Consider the following 26914-nt stretch of genomic DNA (forward strand, 5'->3'; position numbering starts at 1 on the left):
CCCGTTTTTCCCCTACCCACCGCCCCAAAATTGCAGTCCCACAGGATATCCCCTCCTCCAATCTGCCCTCTCCCATATCTTCTCTCATATCCCCTTTGACTTTTCCAGTAGGGCATGGTGGATCTCTATGCCCCAGTGCCTGTATATCTTATTTCCCAATTACATGTAAAATAGTATTATTAAAGGAGGTTTGATTCTTTAGGGCCCAAAGAGAAGCTAGGATGTCATCCGAGCTACTTAATATATGTCCAGGGTGACAGCTTGAATAATGCTATATGTACCCACTTTGTCTTCATTCAAACTCTACCCAAGAGTTTCTACCTAACTCAGGGTTTTGCTAAGAGGATTAAATGAAATAAAGCACATAAAACAATTGAAAAAAAAAAGGGCTATTATAGAACTAAGGATAAGTCATTACGATACCTTAGACAATCTAAAGCATCAGGAAACACAAACATATGTGCATACATGGACAAAAATGCAGATGCGTGACAGCATTAATTGTGGAGAAAGAGATAAGAGGCCACTGTTATTGACACTAACTTCTCCAATGCTATCTACCTCCATGATACCAGTTTCTCTGGCTCTCTCCTTTGTCCAGGGTGCTTTCCCTTGTTACAGACAAACCTCTGTTCTATTCTCAGCTCTCTTTTCTCCCAAGCCAAGAGTATCAAGGTGACTCTATCGCTGGGGGGCAGGCATGCAGGAAGCAATCAAGGCAAGTGTTTTCTTTGGGAGAAGGTAATAACCTGTCATTTTTTGGAGTCTCCTCTGATTTTGACATCGTGGGAATCTACCCTGCCTACTACTCTGTGGAAGTCATCCAACTGAGCCTCGGCTGGCTTACATCAGCAGTTTCCTCCATCCTCTCCTAATTCACCAAGGAGCAAGGTGGGGTATAGGAAAGACAGAAGGCAAGTGACAAATTCTGCACCCTGGGGTTCTAAGAACTGCCATTTGGGCTCATATCACTGGAAAACCTGAGTACCTGATGGAAGGCTTCTGGCGTTTGAAACAAGCTGGGCAGAGTCAAATCCTTCTTGGTGTCAACATCAGTGGGGAGGAAGGTCTGAGACCTGAGTAATCAAGAGCAGAGAAAGTTAACACCCCCCCACCCCCCCTCCCAGCCCCCAATAAACCCTTCTTGTCTGTGTTACAGAGAGGTCTAATACAGACTTGTTACTCTCAAATGGGAAGGAAGAGAAGGAGGAAAGCTATGTTCTTCCCAAATCACCTCAGCCTCTTCTGCCCCCCCCCCCCCTTCTGTCTTAAAGCTTTCTATGAATTGGGAATAGAGTCCTGAAGACAATACTGTCAATATGCTCTTTTTTCCCCTTACATACAAGTTAGGAACAAACTTTCATAAAAGCAGATTTTTAAGATGGGTGTAATATTGACTTTCCAATGGGACTTTGGGCTGGAAAATGGCCTCAGAGGTCATCTAGTTCAATCCCCTCATTTTGTAGATAAGGATCCTAAGGTCCAGAGAGATCAGATTATTTTTCTAAGAGCAGAGAGATGGCTGGTAGCAGAGCTAGGATTCTCAACCAGCTCTTCTGAAGCCAAATACTTTGCAACATGGCGTACTACTCATGTTTCTGTTTTCCCAAAGAGAATGAAGTCACCTATAGAAACAATTCCCAGGACAAGCCGTATATAAGGAAAGCCTAGCTAAAGTGGGAAAGGCTTCCTACCAGAAGCTTGGTCAGTTTTCTCATCTGCAAAATGAGGATTATAATGACTCCTACCTCCCAAGGTTCTTGGGAGGATAAAATGAGATCAGATTTATAAAACACTTTGCAAATCTTAAAGCACTATAAAGCCTACTATTATTATTATCATTATTATAGATGAGTTGGGAGTCAGAACAACTCAGGAAGCAGTCTGCAGTATGGAGGGGTTAGCAGCACCCATATCAGCCATGCCATGGCTCTCTGAAGGGATGACTAGATCCAGCTCTCCTTTCCTATTCCTCCCAGCTTTATGCGGTTGCCCTCTATACCTTCTAAATGTTAAGCTCTGAACACCCAGACAAGTCGCCCATTTCTCTCTAGCAGGTTTCCTTCACCTATTCCCCTTGGTTCTTTGAATAAAAACTACTTATTTAAAGAGGACAGAGATGGAAGGCCATAATACCAATGTTTTTTCCCAGTCTCTATTGCCTATGTGTGTGTGTATGTGTGTGTGTGTATATATATATATATATATATATATATATATACATGCCAGTAGTGAGCTGGACACTGAGTGATTATAAGCTATCTTTGTGCTCATTACCTAGCTTGCTCCTGGCATCAAATAAGCAGAAAATATGAATGGGAATAATAATAGCTTTGCCAAGAACATTTTTTTCCCCTCTAAGTGGGGTAAGGTTTCATTGTTCATTGTTCATTTAAAACAAAGGCAGGTAAAGGGAGAATACCTTATTTGTATTTGTCCTGTTTATCTTTACCACCACCTCCCTCCTCCAAAGGTTGGGGGGGTAGGGAAGATGGGGGGAGGACATTGTTCATCATCCGGGTCTAACTGCCTCTACTTTCTGCATGGGAACTTTGACCCAAACACCCAATTCCTAGGAGTTGCAAATTGCTGACCAGGACTAATCAGGTCAGTGCAAGATTCCTTCACTCTAGAATAAACACCAGCCTCGAATCAACAGGGCTTTCAGAGTAAGCAAAGTGAGGCCCTTTAACATGAGGCCTGCCAGTTTTTGGCCAACCATAGAGAATCATTCTAACAGGAAAATGCACTGGAGGTACACATGTGAGAGGTCATGGGTGGGCTCAGTTCCAGGGACATACAAACGGTTTATGTTTATGTTTTGGCTCTTTCTAGCTTCTCAAGCAATTTTTCTTTTTTTTTTTTTTTAAAAGTAAATATATATATATATATATATATATATATATATATATATATATATATAGAGAGAGAGAGAGAGAGAGAGAGAGAGAGAGAGAGAAAGACATTTCCATGCATAAAGCATAAAAACCCAAAAAAGGGATTCTCTTAGGAAACCATAACTTTCCATTTCATACCACTTGCTTTTTTGAAATAGTACATAATAAATTCAACACATTACTCTCAAAATGCTAGATCAAGCTATTTTTCCAAATCTTGAGACTTCAAGTTCATTTCCTTTTCACTGATTTGTTTAGTTTGTTTGACAAAAGCTGGGTGGCATCTGGCTCACTTCAGGAACCTTTTAAAAGAATTCCTGGACTCAGAAAATCATTTGACACCAATAGGCTACCTTGGAATAGCCAAGTCTGCAAACATCTGCAAATCCAACTGCCCCACCCCCGAAATAAACTCCAGTGGCTATCACCTCCAGGACTGAATACAAAATCTCCTGTTTGACATTCAAACCTTCATAACCTAGCCCCAACCCTACTTTTTCAGTCTTCTTACACCTTATTCTCCCCTGGTACTCTTTAGTTCAGTATAACATGCCTCCTTTCTGTTCCATGGTCGAGACACTCCATTTCTCAGCTGTGGGCATTTTCTCTGGCTGTCCCTGAGGCCTGGAATGCTATCCCTTATCTCCACCTACTGGCTTTCCTAGCTTCCTTCAAGTCCCAGCTAAAATCCCATTTTCTACACAGTCTTTCCCCAACTCTTCTTAATTATAGTGCCTTCCTCTGTTAATTATTTCCAATTTATCTTGTGTATAGCTCATTTATACATATATGCTTGCTTGTCTTCCCCTAGTAGATTGTAAGCTCCTTGAGGGCAGGGACTATCTTTTGCTTCTTTTTTTGCATCCCCAGTGTTTAGCACAGTGCCTGGCCACATGGTAGGTAGTAAATGCTTATTAACTGACTGACTGAAATAGCTTTTATCTTCTGAAAGCTCAGAGCATTTCACTGTTGAGCAGCTAATAATCTTCAGGGAATTCTTAAGCAACTTTTTCTTCCCCTTGCCACCAGGCTATCCATGTATCTTCCTTAGTGGGGAAAGAAGAGCAGCCTCACCTTCCATCTCCCCTTGACATCTCCTTAAGTACAGTTTGTGCTGGACTCCAGGAATAAGTCGTTCTCCCAGAACTGGGGGCTCCTGTGCCAACAGCCCTGACACTTCTCAATCCTGTTGTGATGGGGGAGGGAGTGGTAGGACGAAATGTTTTGTAATTGAATTTTTGAAACTGACTTTTTAAAAAGTAAATAGGGCTGTTGGTTTCATCAGGAGGTATGGTACACTAAAGAACTACATATTGTCCTTGTCCTGGCTCCTTTGTTTCACCCTCACTTTGTTTTTTTTAAATGATCTGTCCAATGTGCTAACACCCCTTCTAATAATGTTTGACAACCCCTAATTTTTTTGTTCAATAAATAATACTATTAAGTTCCTCAAATAAAGGTCTCTCCTCCCCCCTTAAATCTTAGGAGATAGAGAATAATAGAAAGATAGAGTTGGGAGGGTTGCTAGAGATAATATTTTAATCAATGTCCTCCTTCAACAAATGAGGCAACTGAGCCTTGTGATTCCAAACTTGTTTTAGTTGCTAGAATACTCTGGGACTTGACCCATGTGTAGACAACCAGTGATCCACTGGTTTAGCCATTAGATAGGCTTCTACCTTACTCCTGCAGCCAGCCACACTGTCACACAGACAGACAGACAGACAGACTCACACTTCCTCTCCCTCTTCTCCTCCCCCTGGACATCAACTAGTCAAAAATGGTCAAATGAGAGGAAGAAAGCCCAAGACACTGATGTTGCACTCCAGCCAATATGGGCCTTCCTGCTTGTAAGTGGATCTCCTTACTTGAGAGTAAGGATGACCTCTCCACACTAGAAATAAGCAAGGTGCTGCAAATGACCCATTTTTCCAGTATCCCTAGTGTCAAGTATACCCTACAATAACCATTTAGAAGCTTGTCCAAAACCAGCCAATGTATCAGCACACTTTTAGATGGAGAAAATGGCCACAGAAGTGAAAGGTTTGGGGTTGAATCAATGCTGTTTTTCTCCTTTTTGTGTTTTTTGTTGTTGTTCAGTTGTTTTCAGTCGTGTCCAACTTTTCATGATCCCATTTGGGGTTTCCTTAGCAAAAATACTAGAGTTGTTTGCCATTTCCTCCTCCAGCTCATTTTACAAATGAGGAGCTGAGGCAAACACAGTGAAGTGACTTGCCCAGGTCACACAGCTAGTGAGTATCTGAGGCCAAACCTGAATTCATGAATATCTACCTGACTTCGGGCCCAGCACTCTATCCACTGTGCCACCTGTAATGGGAAGGGGAATCTGAAGATCTTCCCTGCCCCTTAATAGACCTAGGGGGGAGTTTGAAGACCTCCCCTGCTTTGAAAGTAAACTGTCCCTCAATAGGCTGAATATAATCACATGGAGCCTGTGATGGAGGGAATTTGCTGAAGGGTGCATCAGAGATCACAGGAAGCTTCCCTGCTGTGAAGATAAACTCTGCCCCCTGAAAGGCTGAATGTGGTCACATGGAACCTGTGGTGGGAGAAATTTGCTGAAGGGAAGCAGAGCCCACAGGAAGCTGGTAGCCAGAGCCAGAGAGATGATGGGAGAGAGAGGAGACTCAGGCAAGGAGTCTGACAAGCTCGTGAGTAGATATTGATCTAATATTGGTTTGTGGGAAGGCTGAAGGATGCTTTGGCTCTCAGCTGTGGCTTCTGAATATCTTCAGTACTATGATGGAATTGGCTTACTGGTTTTGGGATTTGGTTTTCTGGTGTCCAAATAAATGCTTCAGTTCTGTCCTCTTCCTGGAGAATCTGTCATATTTTGCAAGTGAACATCATGCGATACTTAGTCATGGTCTTTATCGTGATTGTGGGTGCTGTAAACATTGCATTGGTGCTACACCACCTAGCTGCCCAAAGCTGTGGATCCTCTGTAAAGGATCCTCACTTTTCCCATCCATAAAGGAGGGGTGATGACAGTCATGCTTTCTATTAGCCTTTGTGAGGGAAGTACTTTGTAAACTTTAAAATATTATTATCAAGTGAGATGATACATGCAAAGTTCTTTGTAAGCCACAAAGAAGTATATGAATGTTTCCTATTATTATTATTACAATTATCATCATAGTTTTCTGGTTACCTCTGATAACAAATAAAAATAAAGAGAAAAATGAGGAATGTTTTAAGTCATAAACTCTTAATGAACCCATTGAAAGTAAGGTAATGTGGAGGTAAGATATTGGATTTAAAGTCAGAGCACCTGGATTTGAATAATAGCTTCTACTTACTCCCTGGGACAAAACATATCCTCTCACAGCTTCAGTTTCCTCATCTGCGAAATCTGGGGGTCAGACTAATGATTTCTAAGACCCTAGTACTAGATTCTATGATACCAAGTAAAAGATTCTGGGAAGCCAGAGAGGACTCAAGTAAGGGCAAATAGGTTGATCTGTGAAAAAATTCATGGAGGGAGAAGGAAAGGTGAAAATCCTGAATATTGGACATTCTTCTTCAGGGTAAACTTGGACACTGTAGAGCATTATATGAAGTATATTATACCTGGAATGGGGAGGATTCATTTGCCCATATACTTACTGATCTGATCAAAAGGACTTTAAGGTAAAAATGTCCAGATAAAACTGAACCTAGATACTGTGGAGGAAATGAAATCTGACATAAAAGAATAATGGCGAAGGACATGGTCACTAATCCACAAGAAAAAACAACTGGAAATTGTCAAGACAATGACCTGAGATGCTAGATGTGCAGAGCATGGGTGATAAAAGAAACCTGAAATGCTGAGGCAAGGAGGGAAATTTGACACCATAGGAGTCACAAAGACTGGGAAAGATGGGACTTATCATTGGAATATGACTAAGGAAGGCTATACCTACAGAAGAACATATTTAAGAAAAGAAGTAGTGGAATCAAGCTGTGACTCAATAAAAGCTATACTTGTAGAAATCCATGATCCTAAGAATAGAAATATGTGGGGTGGCTAGGTGGTGCAGTGAGTAAAGCACCGGCCCCAGAGTCAGGAGGACCTGAGTTCAGTTCCAGGCTCAGACACTTAACACCCACACAAAAAAAACTAGCCATGTAACCTTGGGCAAGTTACTTAACCCCAATTGCCCTCAAAAAGGCATACCTCTCCCACCCTTTGAGTAGGTAAGCAATGATATTGATCATATATGAGAAGTCATGCAAAACATATTTCCATATTAGCCATTCCTATTATTATTAAATAGTACTGCAAAAGTACTGCAAAAGAAAACACACACACAAAGAACAAGAAAAATAAAGTTTAAAAAAGTACACTTTAATCTGCACTTAGAGTTCATCAGTTCTCTCTCTGTAGGTAGAGAGTATTTTTTATCGTGAATCCTTTGGAATTGTCTTGGATCATTGTACTGATCAGAATAGCAAAGCCATTCTTAGTTGATTATCATTATAATATTGCTGTTACTGTGTATAATATTCTGCTGTTTCTCCTCATTTCACTTTGTATCAGTTCATGTAATTCTTTCCAGGTTTCTCTGAAACCATTTCACTCAGCATTTCTTATAGCACGATAGTATTCCATCACAATCATATACCATAACTGATTTAGCCATTCCCCAACTGATGGGCATCCCCCTGAGTTCCAATTCTTTGTCACTACAAAAAGAGTTATTATAAATATTTTTGTACAAAAAGGGTCCTTTTCCCTTTTCTTTCATCTCTTTGGGATAAAAACGTGGTATTGTTGGGTCAAAGGGTATGAACTAGAATTAACAACGGGGTGGGGAGTGGGGCTTGGTTGGAGTGGACATGAGAGAAACCCTAGGAGAAAGTGAATATATATTAGCCTAGGTCTTATGATGATCTTCCTAATGTCCTAATTACTAACTCCACTGCTCAAAGACCTTCTAAGCTTCCCTTTGACTACTGAAAAAATTCAAACTCCTTAGCCCGGCATCCAGGGCCACCAGGTTCCAAATCTATCATTCTGATCTGATAAACACTACTCCCTCTCAAGTATGGAGCTTCACTTGCACATTGTTTGGGTTTTGATGATTCAAAGTGAGTGTAACAGCAATTGTTTCTGTTCTGGACAGAAACTCTGGCAGTCTTCCCCTCCCAGATTTATTCTTTTGTGAAGTAAAACTAGGCCATCTTTTGCCTCAATTCTTACTTAGCATTTAATCACTGAATGGGTATTGCTTCAGACAAACTGAGACCTGGGAAAGACCTTAGCTTGAAAAGGCCAAGGTCTCCCATTGCATCTCCAGTCATACTGACCTATGTCTTGCTAGTGGACTCTGATGACTCCAAAGGAGTGTGGGCGCTGTTGACTTTGCACAGTTCTGCCTCACTTAAATCCAATTCACTTGCAAGTCAAGACATCACTCTCCTGATGACATTGGTCCTCTTCAAGGATGAACAACAAACAATACTCTATAGCTAAAATGAGCTAATTAGCTGTTCCTTGATCATAATGAGTGCTTTCTGGGTTCTGCCTCTCTGATTGTGAATTTGGAATGCGTTCCACTTCACATCAACAATGGTTGAGATTCAATCTGCCCTTCAAGGCCTAGTTAAATACCACCCTTCCTCTCTCTACCTTCACCAAACCTTTCTAGATCACTACCAGCCTATAAACTCACTTGAGCCTATAAATTCACTTATATCCCTTTACACCTCTCTTCTTCATTGAACATTTTTATTATAATTATTTTTAGGCAATCAAATGTGACTGTCCTTTAAACAGTTTAACACTTTTATTCAAAGGGCTTCACCTATCTCCTTAGAGACAAGGGGTTGCAGGGAGGGCATGTAACTCAGAAGGACACTGAACCAGTGCCACCCAACTCTTCCACGGAAGCAAAGATGCTACAATTCCCACAATCACCTCCAGTTCCTGCATCTCTGTAAAGAGCTGGAAGAACTTTTGTAGCCTCTGCAGGTGAGAGTTCCTTCTATAACGTGTCTTGGTATTGTCTATCTATCAATGTGGTGCTCCTGTGCCCAGCACACTGAATCCTAGAAACCAATGATGCCTCAGACTCAGTGTCCTTGGTGGCTGACTGTAGTTTCCTCTAGAAATCTGTTTCTTTAGTCACATCTATTTTTCTTTTTCACAAGACATTCCTAAAATTACAACTATAAATAACATATATGCATGTGCTTCGGGTGACCCTTGACAGGGATTCTACATTACTGCATTCATTCCATAGTATTAAAACCAAATTTTAACTTGCTGTTATAATTACTCAATTGAACCATTGAGATAAATCAATGTTGATTCATCCTTACCATTTCCATCATAGTCACAATTATTGATAAATAAGTTATCGGGGGCGGAGCCAAGATGGCGGAGTAGAAGCACGACCCTCCCGCAGCTCCGGCTTCCACCCTCCCCAATCCATGTAAAAAGGGGACTCTAAACAAACTTTGGAGCTGCAGAACCCACAAAATGACACAGAGAAGCTAACCTCCTGCTGAGAACAGCCCGGCAGGCTGGCAGGAATCGGCCAGCGCAGCGCTCTGGGAGCCGAGCCCAGCCCCACGCCAAGGCTTTAGCTCTAGGGCGGGCCTGACCAGCCGCCAGCCAGAGGGACTCCAGATCAGCAGCAGCTGTGGCCGTTTCCAGATTTATCAACACATAGACGCGAAGGACAAGGTGAGAGGCCAGTGCATTCTGGACTTTGGGACCCAGGAAGTGGGAGTGCATGGCTTTTACCCCCGGGGCGAGAAACCGCTGAGACGCAGGCACAGCCTGCCAGCGCCACGTGGCGGCTTCAGCTCCTGGCCTGCAGAGTGTAGGGGGACCAAGCACCAGTCTGAGGGGTCATCGCTCTTGCTTTAACCTGCTTGGATCTGGATTGCAGTCTAGGGTGGAGGTCCTGGGGTGTGTGTCCAGCTTGCCAGAGCGTGTGGAGACCTCAGAGAGGGCACCCATCTAATACCTCCGGCAGCTGAGAAAACCCCAGCGTTTGGGACGAAAACTCCCGTCTGGTGGCAGAGTCCTACTGTGGCAAAAAGCCCAAAAGTCAAATCATTGAGTGGCAAAATGAGCAGGCAGAGGAAACAAAGCAGACAGAAGATTCCAACATTACACTCCTATTTGGGGGATAAGAAGGAGCAAGGCATGGAACAGGAGGAAATCAGTGAAGTCAGAACTCCTGCACCAAAAGCTTCAAAGGAAAATACATGCTGGTTACAGGCCATAGAGGACCTTAAGAAGCAGATAAGAGAAGTGGAGGAAAAATTGGGAAGAGAAATGAGAACAATGCAAGAAAATTATGAAATGAGAGTCAACAGCCTGACTGAAGAAAATAATACCTTAAAAAATAGACTGATAAATAAGTTATCAATGCACAGTATCTCACATTATCATCTCTACTAGATTGCAAACTCTTTGAAGGTAGGAATCATGCTTTATTTATCTATTTTTCCCAGCTCCATGTATACTGTATTCCACAAAGTAGGATTTAATAAAAGTTTGTTGAAATGAATGAATGAATGAGACAAAGAGAGGAAAGGTGCATCAGGCCAAACAAGTACCCTAGATTTTAGGAGGGCAGAACTCAAAGTGTTCAGAGAAAGACTAGCAAGTGGTCAGATACTTTATAAGAGAAGGTAGCTCAAGAGGAAAGGGAGAATCTCAAGAAAAAGATGTTATAATCACAAATGATACCAGGGAGAAAGATAAGGGGGAGATGTCTTAACAAATTCATATAGTTTTTAAAGAACCTCTCTATTCAACGCAAATTTAGAAAGGAAATTTCCAAATAATGGCAGCAGGGGCACCTAAGTAAGTATAGTTTCAACCACACTGGCATACTGAGGATGGCTGCTAACACAGGTTCTTAGATCTGCTTTACTAGGAAAGACAGCTGTTTAAGGGGTCAACAATCTTTTTAAATTACATTCACTAGTTCAGGGGAAAAGTCGGCACTCTGAACTTCAGAGAAAATACAAGCAGATAAATAAAGACTGACAGGGCTCTGACTGCCTGAATCAACTATACGCTTGGCATACATCCCTAGATGGAGAGAGCCTTTATATCTGAGCAGTTGGGAGCTCTGAACATAAGGCCAGAATCTTGACCAGGCAATCACAACATCTTTCTCATAAGTGAGCCCCCAAAGCAAAATACCAACTCAGAGTACATATACACTTTTCAGAGCCAGAAAGTATCACAATAAGCATGACTGTACCTAATTAGAAATTAGCAAAAGGTGTGAAAGGCTTCCTACAAGTTAGCTTCCCTTAATGGGCAGGGAAGATCTTAAATCCCATTAATATTACAGCAAGGAAGAATATCAGAATCCATGTAGTAGACTTGTAACAGCAGTGCTAGGAAACCCAGTATGAACTGAATCTTAAAAAAATTATCAAGACAAAAAAATAGGGTTTTTAAGGGCAAGAAAAGTAAATTGGTTCATTTTCCTGGTCTGGGATGATTACATCTCCAGGGTGCTGAAAAAATTGTCAGTGATCTTTGATGAATTGTAGAGAATAGGAGGGGAATGAAAAAACTGGAAACAGGCAAATGTCCTGATGTTTTAAAAAATGAAGAAGTCATATTCTCCTAGTACAAGTCAGTGAGTTAGATGTGGATCAAGACAAAATTCTAGAACAGGTGACTAAATATTTGTGAGTAAAGATGGATCTGGCCAAACGAGTTCCCTAGATTTTAGGAGAATGGAGCTCAAAGTTTTCAAAGAAAGACTGGCATTAAGGCTAGATCCTCTAAAAGAGAAAATGGCTCAAGAAGGAAGGAAGACTCTAAAGAAAGAGATGTTATAATCACAAATGATCCCAATAACCTAGGAGAAGATATAGATGGAATGATTATCTGATTTTTCTGAAAACAAGAAGCTGGGAAAGCTAACATTATCAAATGAGAGAATTAGGAACCCTCAATAGGCTAACTAGAGCAATGACCCAAGTCAAATAAAACAAGATTTAATAAATATAAATATGCATTCAAGGTAATGGGGCATAGTGACTCAAGGGCCATACTCAGAGCCGTTAGGAAGTCAAAGGTTCAAACTTTACCTTTAATATATACTGGCTCATTTCACCTGTAAGTATTCTAGGTAATTCTCTAACACAAAACAGAATGTTTAATGTTCCTGATCTATACACATGGAAGGAACTTCCTTGCTTACAGTTCTCTATGCTAATTAAATCATAGATATGGACCAAAATTTTGAATTATTTTACTTGTGTTTTTTTTTTTATACAACAAAAGAAGTGAGCAGAACCAGGGGAACATTGTACACAGTAACAGCAACATTGTGAAATGACTGACTTTGATAGACACTTCTTCTCAGCAATGCAAGGATGTAAGACAACTCCAAAAAAAACTCATGATGGCAAATGCTATCCACAAACAGAAAAAGAACTACAAAGTCTGAAAGCAGATCGAAGCATACTATTTTCTCTCTCTCTCTCCGTTTCTTCTTTCTTGTGGTTCCTCCCATTGTTCTAATTCTTCTTTACAACATGACTAATGTGAAAATATGTTTAATGTGAATGTATATGAAGAGCTTATATCAGATTGCACACTCTTGTGGGGAGGGAAGGGCAAAAAAATTGGAACTCAAAATCTTATGGAAGTGAATGTTGAAAACTAAAAATAAATTAATAAAAAAGACAATAAAATAAAAGCACCTTTACAAGTATAAAATGGCAGAGGCATGGTTAGAAACTATTACATGAGAAAAAGACATGGGGATTTTAGTTGGCTGAGAGTTCAAATAAGACAACAGCGTGACATTGTGGCCAAAAGATACCAAATAAACCACAAACAAAAAAAAACCTTAATGTAATCTTGAACTATATTAATAGAAGTATAATGTTCAGATGAAGGGAAGTTATAATTCCTCTGTACTCTACACATTTGGGGAATTGAGTTCTGTTCTAGGTACTACATAGGCAGCTAGGGTCTGCAATGGAAAAAAGGTTTCATTTGGAGTCAGGAACACACTTGAATTCAAATCTAGCCTCAGACACCTGTACTAGTTGTGTGACCCTGGGCAAGTCATTTGACCTCCGTGAGCCTTAGTTTCCTCATATGTAATCTGTGATAATGATAGCACCTACCTCATAGGGTTCTTGTGAGGATCAAAGAGATAATATCTGGAAAGCACTTTGCAAACCTTAATTAAAGTCCTTTATCAATGCAACAATTATTATGTTTTAAAGGCAATACTGATAAGCTAGAGCATGTTCAGACAGAGACAACTGGAATGGTAAATGAGGGACATTTAAAAGCATGCTAAATGAAGACTAATTGAAAGAACTGGTATGCTTAACCTGTAAGAAGAGAAAGACTGGAAAAGGGGTTGGTGGGATATGATATTTATCCTGAAATATCTGAAGGGCGACTATGTGGAGTTATTAGATTGATCCTATGTGGTTTCAGAGGGAGGAGCTAGAATTAGTGGATGGCAACTACAAAAAGGCATATTTTCACTTGATGTAAGGAAAGGCCTTTCTAACAGTAAACGTTGCCTGACAATGGAATGTTTTGGCTTCCTACCTCAGTATGGCTGAGGCTGCCTCAGTATGGAGTAAGTTCCCTGTCTCTGGAGGTATTCAATCAGAGGCTAGACAATCATCTACTGGTGCTATTTTAGAAGGGATAATGCATGTCCCTGGGGGTTTGTGATGTTAAATTCTCTTTCAACTTGAGAATTCTATGTTTCCAGGGTTCTATGACACCAATGATATTGTCACAATACCACAAAGTGCTGTGACATGATTGGGAAAGAGTTCCTTAAGGGAGGAAGAGCTTCCCAACACCCTAGGGACTTCCAAATATTTCAAGGGGCATTGTGAAATTCTTTCTGAATCTTCCAACAAAAAAGGAGATGTTTTCTTTAATTCAACAAAGAAGTGTGTGTGCTGTGAAACTTGGAGGTGGGGTGGGAAGAAAGGGAGAGAGATAAGGAGAGGGAGGGAGGGAGAGGGAGAGGGGGAGAGATTGTCATACAATCAAACATGTCAAGATCTAATAAATTTGGAAATCATGGTTCAAGACTTTTTGTAATGGAAAGCCCGCAGTTAACTAACCAGGAAGGAGGAGGACATCCTGAAATGTTTCAGAGAGAGGAATTTGCTTCTGGGGGCACGTGAATGGTAAAGATAGAGGGGGAGGCCGGTTGGGTTTCAGTTTCCCTATTTTATCCTCTTACAGAAATCTGTCACCATTCCTACCATTTGCCTGAAAAGACTGGCCAATCAGTTTGTTTCCAAGGCAAAGAACCAGCCAGTTACGTCTTAGCTTCACTCCCTGAGCATGTGCTTACAGCATCAGGTGCCAATGATTGGGAGGGTAGGGGGGGGAAGGGGGAGCTGCAGCACACCTAGTGCATTTACGCTAGACAAAGCAGCATTTATAGCACAGAGTAGAAAATGGGAATTTAGAACCCAGATCAAGACATTCTGGTCCCAGTGATGAAATTCCAGATTCTCAGGCTCCATAACTCTCCTTGGCAATGCTTCCCAAGCTAATTTGGTCATGAAGTCATTTGGGTTTTGAAATACAATCACAGAATCCATAAATACTGGAGAAGGATATAGTATAAACTGAGGAACAAGGTAGGTCAAGGAATGTGGGAAGTAAAACAAAGGAAATTAAGCCTATTTCCACACCAAAAAATTTAATAAATAATGTAATAAATAATTTGATACATATACACTTTCATATTTAACATTTAATAGAAATATATTTCACCTTACAAAATTCATTTTCTATCTCAATTTGTAATATATAATTAAAATATCCCATATTTAATATTTTAGAAATAATATTAACATTGAAGAGTTCTCACTGAAACATTATTTGTGACATGCAGAATATTAGAGTCCTCCCAGACAATTTGGGAATCGCTAATCTAACTAGATATTTCTATTCTCCCAGACTTTTTTTGCCACTAGGCTAAATTACAGCTGAGAATGCTGGCTTGGTCATCTCCTGATCATTTACAGCCTTGGAAGTTTGCTTGGCTGACCTTGAAACTTCAACCCTTTAGTGGCTAAGTTTGTTACCTTTTTTGAAGAGTAATGACCAAGGGTTTGTTTCCCACCAAGTAGGAAAAGATGTCTCTTGTGTCATAATTTATGATGGGAACTTTAAAAGGAACCTGGAGAGGAAGAAACAAGCCTAGTAAATTTTCAGAACTTGTTACACTGAATAATAATAGCTCCTATTTCTGTTTTATTTTGAAGCTTAAAAAGTTATTTCCTCCCAGCGACCCTGTGAGGTAGGTAATGAAAGTCCTCATTTTACAGATAAGAAACTGAGGCTAGGAGAGATTGAGTATTACCAGGGTTAACTCACTTCCTAAACAGGGGCCAGGAATGGATCTTGGGTCTCTCTGAATTCAAAGCCTAGTGTTACATGTCATTGGTCCTTCTTCTCCCATTACTCAAAGAATTCTACTGGTACCCTATTGCCTAGGATCAAATCCATACCTTCTGTTTGGTGCTCAAAGCCCTTCATAACCACCGATCCCCACCCTCCCCAACCCCTTTCTTACACCTAACTCCTTGCTGGTATTCCTCAAGTTGGCGACACAGGCCTTCTGGCTGTATCATGAGTAAGACACCCCATTTCTTGTTTCCTGGTATTTTCTCTGGCTGTCCTCCATGCCTGGAAGACTCTCCCTGCTCATCTCTCCCTCTTGCCTTCCCTGGCATCCTTAAAGTCCCAGCTAAAAATCTTTTCTATAGGAAGGCCCTCCCAACGCTTCTTAGTTCTAGTGCCTTCCCTTTGTTAATTCTTTCTTTTTCATCCTGTAATCACCTATTTGTACATATTAGTTTGCTTCTCTCCCATGACATGATCTCTTCCAGGGCAGGGAGTGTCTTTTGCCTCTTTTCCTATCCTTAGGGCTTAGCACAGGGCTGGGCACACAGTAAGTGCTTAGTAAATATTTGCTGACTGACCAACCGACTAACTCAGTAATCTAGCATTAGACTAAAGTCAACTCTAGTCCAGATAACTCTGTTACATTGCAGCCACCAAAAAAGTGGGCTGGTTTAGGGAAGAGGACCTGGGTTTTGACCTTGGCTTTGCCATTTACCGTTGTATGACTGTAAAATGAGAAGGTTAGACTAGATGACACATAAGGTACCTATCCCATCAGTTTCCAGTTCTTGGCCACCCTGAAAAGAACTGCCTTAAATATTTTTATACATATAGGGAATATAGATGTATTCCTCTTTCTTGAATCTATTTGGGGTATACTAGTAGTAGCATCACTAGGTCAGAAAGGACGCTCGGTTTACTAGCTTTGGGGACACAGTTCCAAACTACTTTCCAGAGGCTGGACTTGGTCACAGCTGTACCAACAGGGCATCAGTGTTATCAGTTTCCCCACAATTCCCCCAGCATTTGTCATTTCCTTTTTTGGGGGTCAACTTTGACAATCTGACGGTTTAATTTGCATTTTTTGTATTAGTGACGGAGTATTTTTTCCTATGGCTATTGATAGCTTCGATTTCTTTCTCCGAAAACTTCCTACTCATTCATTCTGTGACCATTTATTATTTGGGGGGTGGATCTATACGGCCCTTTCTAAAGGCTTTTCCGGGTTTAATATTTTATGGTGTAGACGATGTATACAATCTTCACAAGTCAGTTTCAAGGATCAAATGGGAGAAAATCCGTGGAAAGTGCTTTGCAAACCTTAAACCCCATCCATACCCATATGGACTGTTACTGTCAATACCCTAACTGTAGTGCCGCACTTCAAGGGTCTTTGATTGCCCCCCCCCCTCCATTATCTGGGTATTTTATACAGTTTAAACACTCTTAGCAGGGACCCCCGCAGCCGCGGCCAGTCCACCCAGGGGGTCCATGGCGAACCTTCGGCGCTGGCTCCTCCTCGCCACCGATTCCCGCTTCGAGTCTCGGCTGAGCCTCCCTTGTACCGGGAGCCTCCCCGTTCCCTTTTTGGTGCTAGTGTCTCCCCCGAGATTACTGGTCATTAAAAATCCGCATCCTTGTCGTGTAGACGATGTACGCGGCGTAGACATGAAATATATGGCATCTATACACGTATAGGGACACACGTACACCCACCCCACGCAGCCCCGCCCCCACCCCCGATATGTACAGCGCTGCCAACGCCTGGGTACGGGTTTAAGGTACTAACGCTCAAGACTCTACATACGTTTACACCCACGAGTGTATTTAATACACTAAAACTTAAAACTGCAATGGGACTTTTGGGACACCCCGAAGGATGCCTGTGTGCATTACCTACGTAGCGTGCGTGGTGTCTCCCCGTTAAAATGTAAGCTCCTGGAAGGTAGGCCCACGTGGGCCCAGGGCTCCGCACTCGCTTGGGCCTGCCCTTCCTTCCTTCCTCCACGAGGGGGCGCCAGCGCACAGAATCCCCGCGGTCGCCGCGCGGGAGGAGGCCCCGGTCGCGGTTGCGCAGTCGGTGCTCCGGCCATCCCTGGAAGGAGTTGGGAGGACGTGGCTTCGGCCGTGACCGAGGGGAGGAGTCTCCGTCGGTCCCCCACAGGTACGGGGAGTGGGGCGGGCGTCCTCGCAGCGCTCATCCCTGCTGAACCCGAGGATGGGGGAGCGGGCGGCAGGGCTGGCGGGAGTTGTCTACTTCGGGAGGAGGGGGAGGAACGCAGCCCACCCCTCCCCCAGCCAGGGCGTTTCTCTAGGCCATTTAGCCTAATCTGCTCATTTTATAGTGTCTGGGAAACTGAGGCCTGGGGGACCGAGTAAAATCACCCGGGGCGTGCGCCACCGAACCGGGATATGAAGCCTGACGTCTTAAAGAGCCCATGCTCTTTCGAGACTGAGCTCTAACCCTCCCTTCTGCGGAGTCCTTCCCCCTTTCTCCTCACTTTCCGGTGACGTTCCTTTGAGAGAGCTGGCCTGCCTGTGCCCTGCGCCACACTGCCCCCTACAGGCCCCTTGTGGCGGCGGCCTGGCCTGCCGGTGCCCTGCGCCACACTGCCCCCTAGAGGCTCGGACCCTGCAGCCCAAGAACACACTGACCCTTTGAGACTTAAGGAATGCGCAGTACAGATAGTGAACCTTCTTAGTCTCCTTTTTACCGGAGGAAACGGAGGCTTGCAGAGGTTAAGGGACTGGTTTATAATCTGTGAAAATCGTGGATGTGAAAGACCAGGTAGGTGGGAGGGTACCAGAGTGGTGAGGCTTGAGTCTCTTGTGATTCCTCAGGGTAGCAAGCGCTTTCAAAACAGACATCGGACACTTGCAGAGAAATAAGGTGGGGGTGGCTAGGTGGCGCAGTGTATAGGGCACCAGCGCAGGAGTCAGAGGACCCGAGTTCGAATGCGGCCTCAGACACTTAACACACACACAAAAACACTAGCCGTGTGACCTTGGGCAAATCACTTAACCCCAGGTGCCCTACCTTCCCCCTCCAGAAAAAGCAAAACAAAAAAAATTAAAGAAATAAGGTGTGCATGTCTTGCTGGGATTGCTAAATTTTAAACATGCATTGACTGTGTGACCTTGGGCAAGTCACTTAACCTGTTTGCCTCAGTTCCTCATCTGTAAAATTAGCTGGTGAAGGAAATGGCAAATAGTATCTTTGCCAAGAAAACCCCAAATGGGGTCATGAAGAATCGGAAACAACTGAACACGGTCCATTATGTTAAAGCTTATTTGTGTTAAGGCCTGATCTTGTTACTACCCCATGGATTTTGGGATTGTAGATGTAGAACAGGAAAGTATCTTAGAAGTAGTGATATACTGGTTAATGTTTAACAACTGACTGCAAAAAAAAAGTGTTCATAAAAGAAGTATGCATGGCACACTTTTAAGCTTAATCTGCATTATTAACCTTTAATCTATCACTTTCTAAAGTCAAATCAGAGTACAAAACAAATCAAGCCCCGACCTTGTAGTGTTTCCCAATTTCCAAGGTCATGTTAAAAGTTTAACAATCAGCTCTCCAGGCCTGAATGAGCTGACTCCAGCACATCTGTGCTTTCTTTGAAGTCTTGCAGTTGGCGTTTTACAGATGAGGAAATTTATCCCCATATATAATAAGTGACTGTGGATCCAAACCCAGGCCCCTACTAAACTATTCAAGTTAGAGTGGCAATATGGTTCCCAGGGTGAGAGCTAGGTGAGAGAGCAGAACCTCCTGGAACTCTGAGCACCTCAGTGGAGGTCAAGTGAGAAATTCATGGGGTCGTAGATCTTAGAGATGGAATGGAGCTAATGTCTATGTTGTATAGAAGAAACTGAGTGGTTAAAGACACCCGACTGCTTATATACCTAATTATAGTTAGAGATGAGGCTAGAACCCAGGTCTTCCACTGTAGTATGTGGTGGTGGAACCAAGTATGGAACACTGGGTGATGATGTCCCTTTCTCATCCTATGAGAATCCTGAGCCTCTGCTACAATGTGAAGAAGTTGGCCTAGGGGCCTCCAGTTTGCTGCCTCTGATGTTAAGATTCTGCCATGTAGCAGCAATCACACTGGCATACCCAGGATGGCTGCTAGCGCAGGTTCTTAGATCTGCTTTACTAGGAAAGATCGCTGTTCAAGGGGTCAACAATCTTTTTAAATTACATTAATTAGTTCAGGGAAAAAAATCAAAACCCTGAACTTCAATGAAAATCCAAACAAAGAAAATAGAGAAAATACAAGCAGAGAAATAAAGACCAACGGACAAGGCTTCTAACTATCTGAAAAATGAGCACAGATCAGCAGGGAGATCCAACTGCCTGACCAAGGCAATACATACATAGTTACCAAAGAGAGAAGCACCAACATCTAGGTTTTTCAAAGCTGGGGATTCCTTAATAGCTACCCAGAGTTTCATCTGGTCAAATCACAAAAACACTTTCAGTGAATGAGCCCTAAAGCAAAATGCTAAACTCAAGAGTATATATACCCTTTTTAGAGCCAGAGGGCATCACAACCCTCATGACTCAGTTCTTTATTAGAAATTAACCAAAGGTGTGAAAGCCTTCCTACAAGCAAGCCTCCCCACAAGCAAGCCTCCCCCAAGCAAGCTTCTTTTAATGGGCTCCACTTGAGGCCTATTAATGGGCAGGGAAGATCTTATATCCCATTAACATTACAGGCCCCCAACAGAGGGGATGCATATTCCCCCAGGGTCTAGCAATTAGCAGTTTTAAGGTGTCATTCCAGTTTGGATCTGGAACCCTGGGCCAGTTTCAGATCCTTAGTGTCCCCATCTGTTAGGTGGGACTAACAGTACCTTCACAGGAGTATTGCAGATATGAAAGGGTCATAGCTATTTTTAAAAAGAAAAGAAAGGACCTCTGACTCAGTTGACAGATGAATATTTTTTGGCTTTGTTCTGAGCAAAATGATTTATCTTTATATAGCTTATGACCCTAATAGATTATAGTATCATATCAAAATTTGCTTTCTTTCCTGGTACCTAACACATGGTAGGTGAGGAATTAATATTAGTTCAAAAGGAAAAAGGCCTAGGGAAAGATGATGGTGGGTAATTTATTTAGCAATATTTCTTTAGCTCTAGTTTGTATTCCTGCAATTTCCTAGTGTCTGTCACACTGATTTGGGGTCCTGTAAAGCTAAATATGATTTAGAGCAGGTTTGTCAAACCAAAATAAACACCCTAGTGACTTGGAAAAACCACAAATTAACACTATGTTGTGTGGGGTTTTATTTATTTTGTTAAACATTTCTCAATTCCATTTTAATCTGGTTGGGAGGCTTGGAAGCTTGAGTGGGCCCTGAGTTTGACCCCTTTGGTGTAGAAGAGTTTGGCTCTGTAGGTCTTGTATATTAGGATCATAGCTTTACTGCTGGAATGGACTTTAGAAAGGTCATCCAGTCCAAACTCCCTGTGCTGTGGATGGGAAAACACAGATCAGAGGGGTGAAATAACTTGCCTCAAGTCACAAAAGAATGACTGAGATGGCATTTGTCCTCAGGCCCAGTGATTCCAAGTCACAGGAAATAATATTTGTAAAAAGCTTAACCCAGTGACTGGCACATAGCAGACATTTAATAAATGCTTATTCCCTTCCCCCCTTCCGTCATTGTACCACCACCATTCTACTCTCTTTAGAGATAAGCATTTTGCCATTTAAGGTACTATAGTTAGAAAAAAGCCATGCACTTGGGAAGTTTTTGAAGTTGTCTACCACCATACCTATCTTATTCTAACTTTAATGGTCTAAGTAGATTTGATTTGGGATATTTAATTTTTCTTGGTTGGTGTCCAAAATTTCATTTTCCATAGATTAACTGATTCTCTCTCTCCCCCTCTCTCCCTCCCCTTCTCCTCTCTCTGTCCATTCTCTCTGTGTCTCCCTCCCACCCCACCTCTTTTCTCCCCCCCCTCAGAAATTTGGTTGACCTTGTTCATCTAATGGAACATATTAATGGACATTGACTAGAAAATCATCTGGTACAGAAAAGCATGGAGGTGCCAGAGAGGGCACATCTTGCAGCTTCCTGAAGAGCTGGCACATGACCTATGGGCAAGAGTTAAATCCAGCCTGTGTTTGGATGAGAAGGGCCTACATTCACAACCAATGGCCAGCACCAGAGCAGTGGGCTGGCAGAAGGTGCTGTATGAGCGTCAGCCCTTCCCTGATAACTATGTGGATCGGAGGTTCCTGGAAGAGCTCCGGAAAAACATTTCTGCCCGGAAATACCAGTACTGGTCTGTGGTGTTTGAGTCCGGAGTGGTGATACAACAGCTGTGTAGCGTCTGTGTCTTTGTGGTCATCTGGTGGTACATGGATGAGGGTCTGCTGGCACCACACTGGCTCTTTGGGACGGGGTTGGCTTCCTCCCTGATTGGCTATGTCTTGTTTGACCTCATTGATGGAGGGGCGGGGCGGAAGAAGAGTGGGCGCACCCGGTGGGCTGACCTGAAGAGTGCCCTGGTCTTTATCACATTTACTTACGGCTTTTCTCCAGTGTTGAAGACGCTGACAGAATCTGTCAGCACTGACACCATCTATGCCATGTCGGTTTTCATGCTTTTGGGTCACCTTATCTTCTTTGACTATGGTGCCAATGCTGCCATTGTGTCCAGCACCCTCTCCCTGAACATGGCCATCTTTGCCTCCGTCTGCCTGGCCTCCCGCCTGCCTCGATCCCTTCATGCCTTCATTATGGTGACATTTGCCATCCAGATCTTTGCCCTGTGGCCAATGCTGCAGAAGAAGCTGAAGGCCTGCACCCCATGCAGCTATGTGGGGGTCACGCTGCTCTTTGCTTTCTCCGCCCTGGCTGGTCTGTTAACCATTAGTGGTGTGGGGGCCATACTCTTTGCCCTTCTGCTAGTCTCCATCTCTTGCCTCTGTCCTTACTATCTCATCCGCTTGCAGCTTTTCAAAGAAAACATTCATGGACCTTGGGATGAAGCTGAAATCAAGGAAGACCTGTCTAGGTTCCTCACCTAGCTTGGGCAGTGCAGGAGCTCCCACATTCCGGTGTTAAATGAAGGGAAGAGGGCGTCTCATGAATGCACAGGTTGGGAGGTGTCTGAGGGAGCAGCAGTGGGAGAAGAATGAAGTAGTGATGGTTGGTGAGGAGTCATATCTCCCTGTCCTGCAGAGGGGACTGCATACCTCAGAGGTCTGACAATGATACTGACACCCTATTGGAGATTTATCGTGGCCAATGGCATGGTGTGTTCTGTCTTGTATTAAAAACTGAAGCTAAAATTCCGAGTTCTTTCATTTGACTTTCCTCTGGGGGGGGGGAAGGTAATAAACATTTATTAAATGCCTACTATGTGCCAGACACTGTGGTAAGATCTTTATAATTATTAAATCATTTGATCATCATAACAGCCCTGGGACCTAGGTGCTATTATGATCTCATCTTACAGATAAGGAAACTGAGGCAGACAGGTTAAATGCCTTGTGCAGGATCACACAGTAAATGTCAGAGACTGCATTTGAGCTCAGGTCCTCCTGACTCCAAGCCTAGTGCTCTAATGGCCCCACCTAGCTGCAAGGGCATGGAATATGGAGGAGGCATGCTCATCCTGACTGATAAAGTTAAAACTCCTGCACCTGTCATTCCCTGAGGTTCCATAACCACCCTGCCTTTCCAGCTGTAGCTCATACTGCTTTCATCCGTTTTATGCTCATAGACTACTTGAGAAACTGCCATTGGAAGTAGGCAGGAGAGTCCTTACAGCTTCCCCCTCTCTGTTCTCCATCTCCCTTTCTAGAAGTGTACCATTTCAGTGTACCCTGGGCTTGAAATGCTCTTCTCTTCAGCTAATGCAGGCTTGCACAGTCTGCAGCCTGCGGACCATAAGCACCCATAGGCACACCAAAGGATTTTGGGTGGCCTGTGAAAATTGGAGAGGATCTTTTCCTGCATGCTGCAGGTTGCACAGGCTTGATCTAGTGAATGGCCAGCCATTGTGTGACCTCCAGCCCCAGGACCACATGTTTATTCCATGAAGACTTCCTTGATGTCTCTTGTTGCTAACAGACTTCTTCCTGGGATTGTTCAGAGCAGCACTTACACACTAATCCATATTGTAATTATGTAGTAGCCCCCTACCAGTCTCTGATTAAATTAATGAATATATAGAAACGAGAAAGATGATTGGTAAAAATACGCCAGTTTTCATGAACTCTGGGCATGTGTTCCTGTAATTTCCTGGGGGTGCCATCCACACTTAACTGGAATCCTGGAAAGCTAACTGCTGTCCTCATAGAATCTCAGGGTTGAAATCTTCAGAGGACATCTAGTCCAGCCTGTATCAGAAAAGGAATTGTGCTTAAATTATCCCCGCACACAAGTCATTTAATCATTGTCGAAAGCAGGTTTCCCACCCCTGGCAAAGGCTCCCAATGACCTGGAATACATGGCATCCAGTTTGACTTTTAAGTATTCCCCGACCTCGAGCCTGAATTTGCCTCTTTTCAACATTCATCCCTTGCTCCTAATTTTGGTCCACTTTTGGTCAAGTAGAATGAATTTACTTTTCCATGTGACAGCTCTTCAAATACTAGAAAGACAGCTGTCACCCTCTGTTAGTTCCTTATAATATGCTCTCATGGCCTTTCACTATTCTGTTCATAGTCCTTTAGATATTCTTCAGTTCACAAAAAATGTGTGCCCATAGTCAGTGAAAAGGTAGGGAGTGGGGGAGTATCCTGTGAGAGGAACACCCAATGGGGGATAAGGTATCCAGAGTATCCAGACAGTGCTCTGACCAAGGCTGATTGCATCAGGGTCATTAGTATCTTTTTTGCTTGTACCACAGTATTGACCTATTTAGAGCTTCAACAAGGTCATAGAATTAGATCACTTAACCTCAACCTATGGAATCTTTTAAAATTGGGTTAATTTAGTGTCTACCCACTGCACAGACTTCACAGATATTCAGGGTAACGTCAGAAGGAGGGGGCAAGGGAAGATTTCATTTGAAGTTGGTGTTCATATAGAATGAATGAAATTCCATTGCTTTGTGGAGACAGTTATTTTTCTTTGGAAAGATATTTCAGAGAAGTGGTTTTGGTCAGGATGTTGGACCAGTGTCTTAAGCTGTGTGGTCCCTTGGGTATTCTTTTAAAATTTGAAACTCAGACAAATGAATAATTCAATGAATCTTTGATGATTAAAACACATAGAGTTTTACTATCTGGGGCAGTACTGTAGGATAGTTGAATGAGAGTTTTTTTGTGGATGACATATGAAAACATAGCTCTGATTTTATTCCCTATTGAAAAAGCCTTTATATTTTTGTCAATATAGAAAATTCCAAACTCTTTACTCTAACATTCAAGGTTTTCCATAATATGGAAATGGTCTCCAACCCATGTTGCCAGCCTTATTTCATAGTATTCTCCTACATATACTCTATGATCCATCCGGATAACTTTGTATTTGGGGATGTATCCTTTCAAGGCAGGTGGCCCTGGGCACCAGGTGGCAAAGAAGTAGGAAAAAGGATTAATTACTCTGATCAAGAGAAGACCTACCCAAGTCATTGCTGATTTGTCTATAAGGAGAGTGGCTCCATGTGCTTCTCAACCCAAAGTGGACAAAACAATATTAGCTATATAATGAGGATATATAATTTGTTTGGGAAACAAAACTGAAAACTTCCAAGAACATATGTAACAAATATCAATATAAACTCTGACGCAGCCATGTTTGGACTACTTTATGTAGCTCTGGTTCTCACACTTGACTAAGGATGTCATGGAATGTCCAGAGAAGGGAAATTAGAGTGTTAGAATGATAATATGGATAGGGGAAGTAGTAAATTCTCTAGGAGGTCAAACTAAATTCAAATGTAAGTGTGTGTATGTATGTATGTATATACCGTGTTTCCCCGATAATAAGACACTGTCTTATTATTTTTTTGGAAAGAAAAACACCAGAGGGCTTATTTTCAGGGGAGGGCTTATGTTGTCCTGCCTCAGCTCTCCTCCGCGGCACTGCTCTCAATGGCGCCAGCAAGCAAATCACTGGGGAAGAACAGGATGACGCGCTCACTGCTGCAGCTCTGATTGGATGCAGCTCGGAGCGCGGCGTGCGTTTCACGGGGGGGGGGGACGGTGCATACAGAGGGTACCATAATGTAGCATGTAGCACAGGGGATCACCTTCACTACAGTAGCAATCTCAATAGGGCTTATTTTCGGGGGAGGGCTTATTTTAGAGGAATCTTACCACAGTAAGGGGAGGGCTTATTTTCGGGATAGGTCTTATTATCGGGGAAATACGGTATATGTGTGCATATTTTATCTGTCCATTTATCTAAGGTGAGAGCTAAAAAGGAAAACAGTCAAAATTTAAAAAATCATAAATATTGTAGATAAGGCAAAAATGGCCTTGAAACTTGATTGGCAATTTTGAAGTACTACAATAAGTATGCACTATTTGCAATTTCAGTGGGAAATTCAGGTTATATTAGCCCTTCATGTCATATGCAATGAGATTATAGACTTACAACTGCTGAGAGATAGGAGAAACAATAAATATGAATAAATTACAAATGAGTTGGGCAAGTTTATGAATGACTGACATAGAATTCAGAAATACTTAACCATTAATGGTCAGAGAGGATAGTGCTTCTTGTGGAAAGTGGGATTTGTGCTAACTCCTGGAGAAAGCCAGGGAAGCTAAGAGGGAGAGCATTCCAAGAATGAGGGACAGTCAGTGAAAAAGCAGGGAGTGGAGGAGTATCCTATGAGAGGAACAGCAAGAAGGCCAGTGTCAATACCCAATGGGGGATGAAGTGTAAGTAGCCTGGAAGGTTAGGAAGGGGCCAGGTTTAAAGAGCTTTAAATGCCTAATGAAGGATTTTGCATTTGGTCTTGGAGACAGATAATGGGGAGCCATTGGACATTATTGGGGGGGAGGGCAGGGGAGAGGTTGACATGGCCAGACTTGGCTTTAGGAAGACTACTTTGGGAGCTGAGTGGAGGATGGTCTGGTGTTTGTTAGGAGAGACTTGAGACCAGGAGACCAAGTATATGAGAAATATTGTGAAAGTAGAAACAAGACCTCATAACAGTTTGGATATTTGTGATGAATGCAGGTAAGAAGTCGAGAGCATCTAGGTTAACTTGGATTCAGCAGTACCTCTTCCTACATTAACCTAAGTAATGCTCAGTGACCTTATGAAAAAGGTCACTACATAGCAACCTTGGTGTCACCCTTGACTTATTTGTATTCAAGTGCAATGGTCTTCTGGGAATGTGTAGGGTTATCCAAGCTTTTAATCAAGGGATTAAGTACAGTATTTAAGCGAGTGAAAAATATTCAAGAACCAGAGCATACAAAACATGGCAAAGAATAAAGATTCCACTTTTTTTTTTGTCAGCAGAGGGAGCTAGTCATGTATTTATTTATATTGAATTTCAAGCTCAGTAAATGGTGAAGCAGGTCCAAGCAGCAGTGCCATCTTGTGGATATCTTGAACACGTTCTCTCTCTCTCGTTCTCTCTCTCTTTCGTTCTCTCTCTCTCTCTCTCTCTCTCTCTCTCT

General features: G+C 42.5%; 2 protein-coding genes and 1 long non-coding RNA gene across 3 annotated transcripts in view; 1 reads left to right on the top strand and 2 right to left on the bottom strand.

The window, feature by feature from the left end:
* Positions 1 to 26914, bottom strand: part of DNM3 (dynamin 3) — a 708993-nt gene that overhangs the window by 11630 nt on the left and 670449 nt on the right. Inside the window, exon 21 of the mRNA XM_069065578.1 lies at positions 989 to 1076. Within this exon, the coding sequence (XP_068921679.1) occupies positions 989 to 1076 (88 nt within the window). The remainder of the gene's footprint in view (positions 1 to 988; positions 1077 to 26914) is intronic.
* LOC138144229 (uncharacterized) lies at positions 13613 to 17330 on the bottom strand. Its single transcript, XR_011163893.1, has 2 exons — positions 17194 to 17330; positions 13613 to 15070 (listed from the first exon to the last, which is right to left on the bottom strand). It is a non-coding gene; the product is annotated as an uncharacterized lncRNA (long non-coding RNA).
* On the top strand, positions 21406 to 22615 carry PIGC (phosphatidylinositol glycan anchor biosynthesis class C). The gene has a single exon (XM_069065581.1). The coding sequence runs from the start codon at positions 21473 to 21475 to the stop codon at positions 22349 to 22351; it is 879 nt and encodes a 292-aa protein (XP_068921682.1). The 5' UTR covers positions 21406 to 21472; the 3' UTR covers positions 22352 to 22615.

Source organism: Petaurus breviceps, unplaced genomic scaffold, assembly GCF_028583685.1.
Source record: "Petaurus breviceps papuanus isolate PSGF00001 unplaced genomic scaffold, PetGlider_PUasm1.0 90692, whole genome shotgun sequence".
NCBI lineage: Eukaryota > Metazoa > Chordata > Mammalia > Diprotodontia > Petauridae > Petaurus > Petaurus breviceps.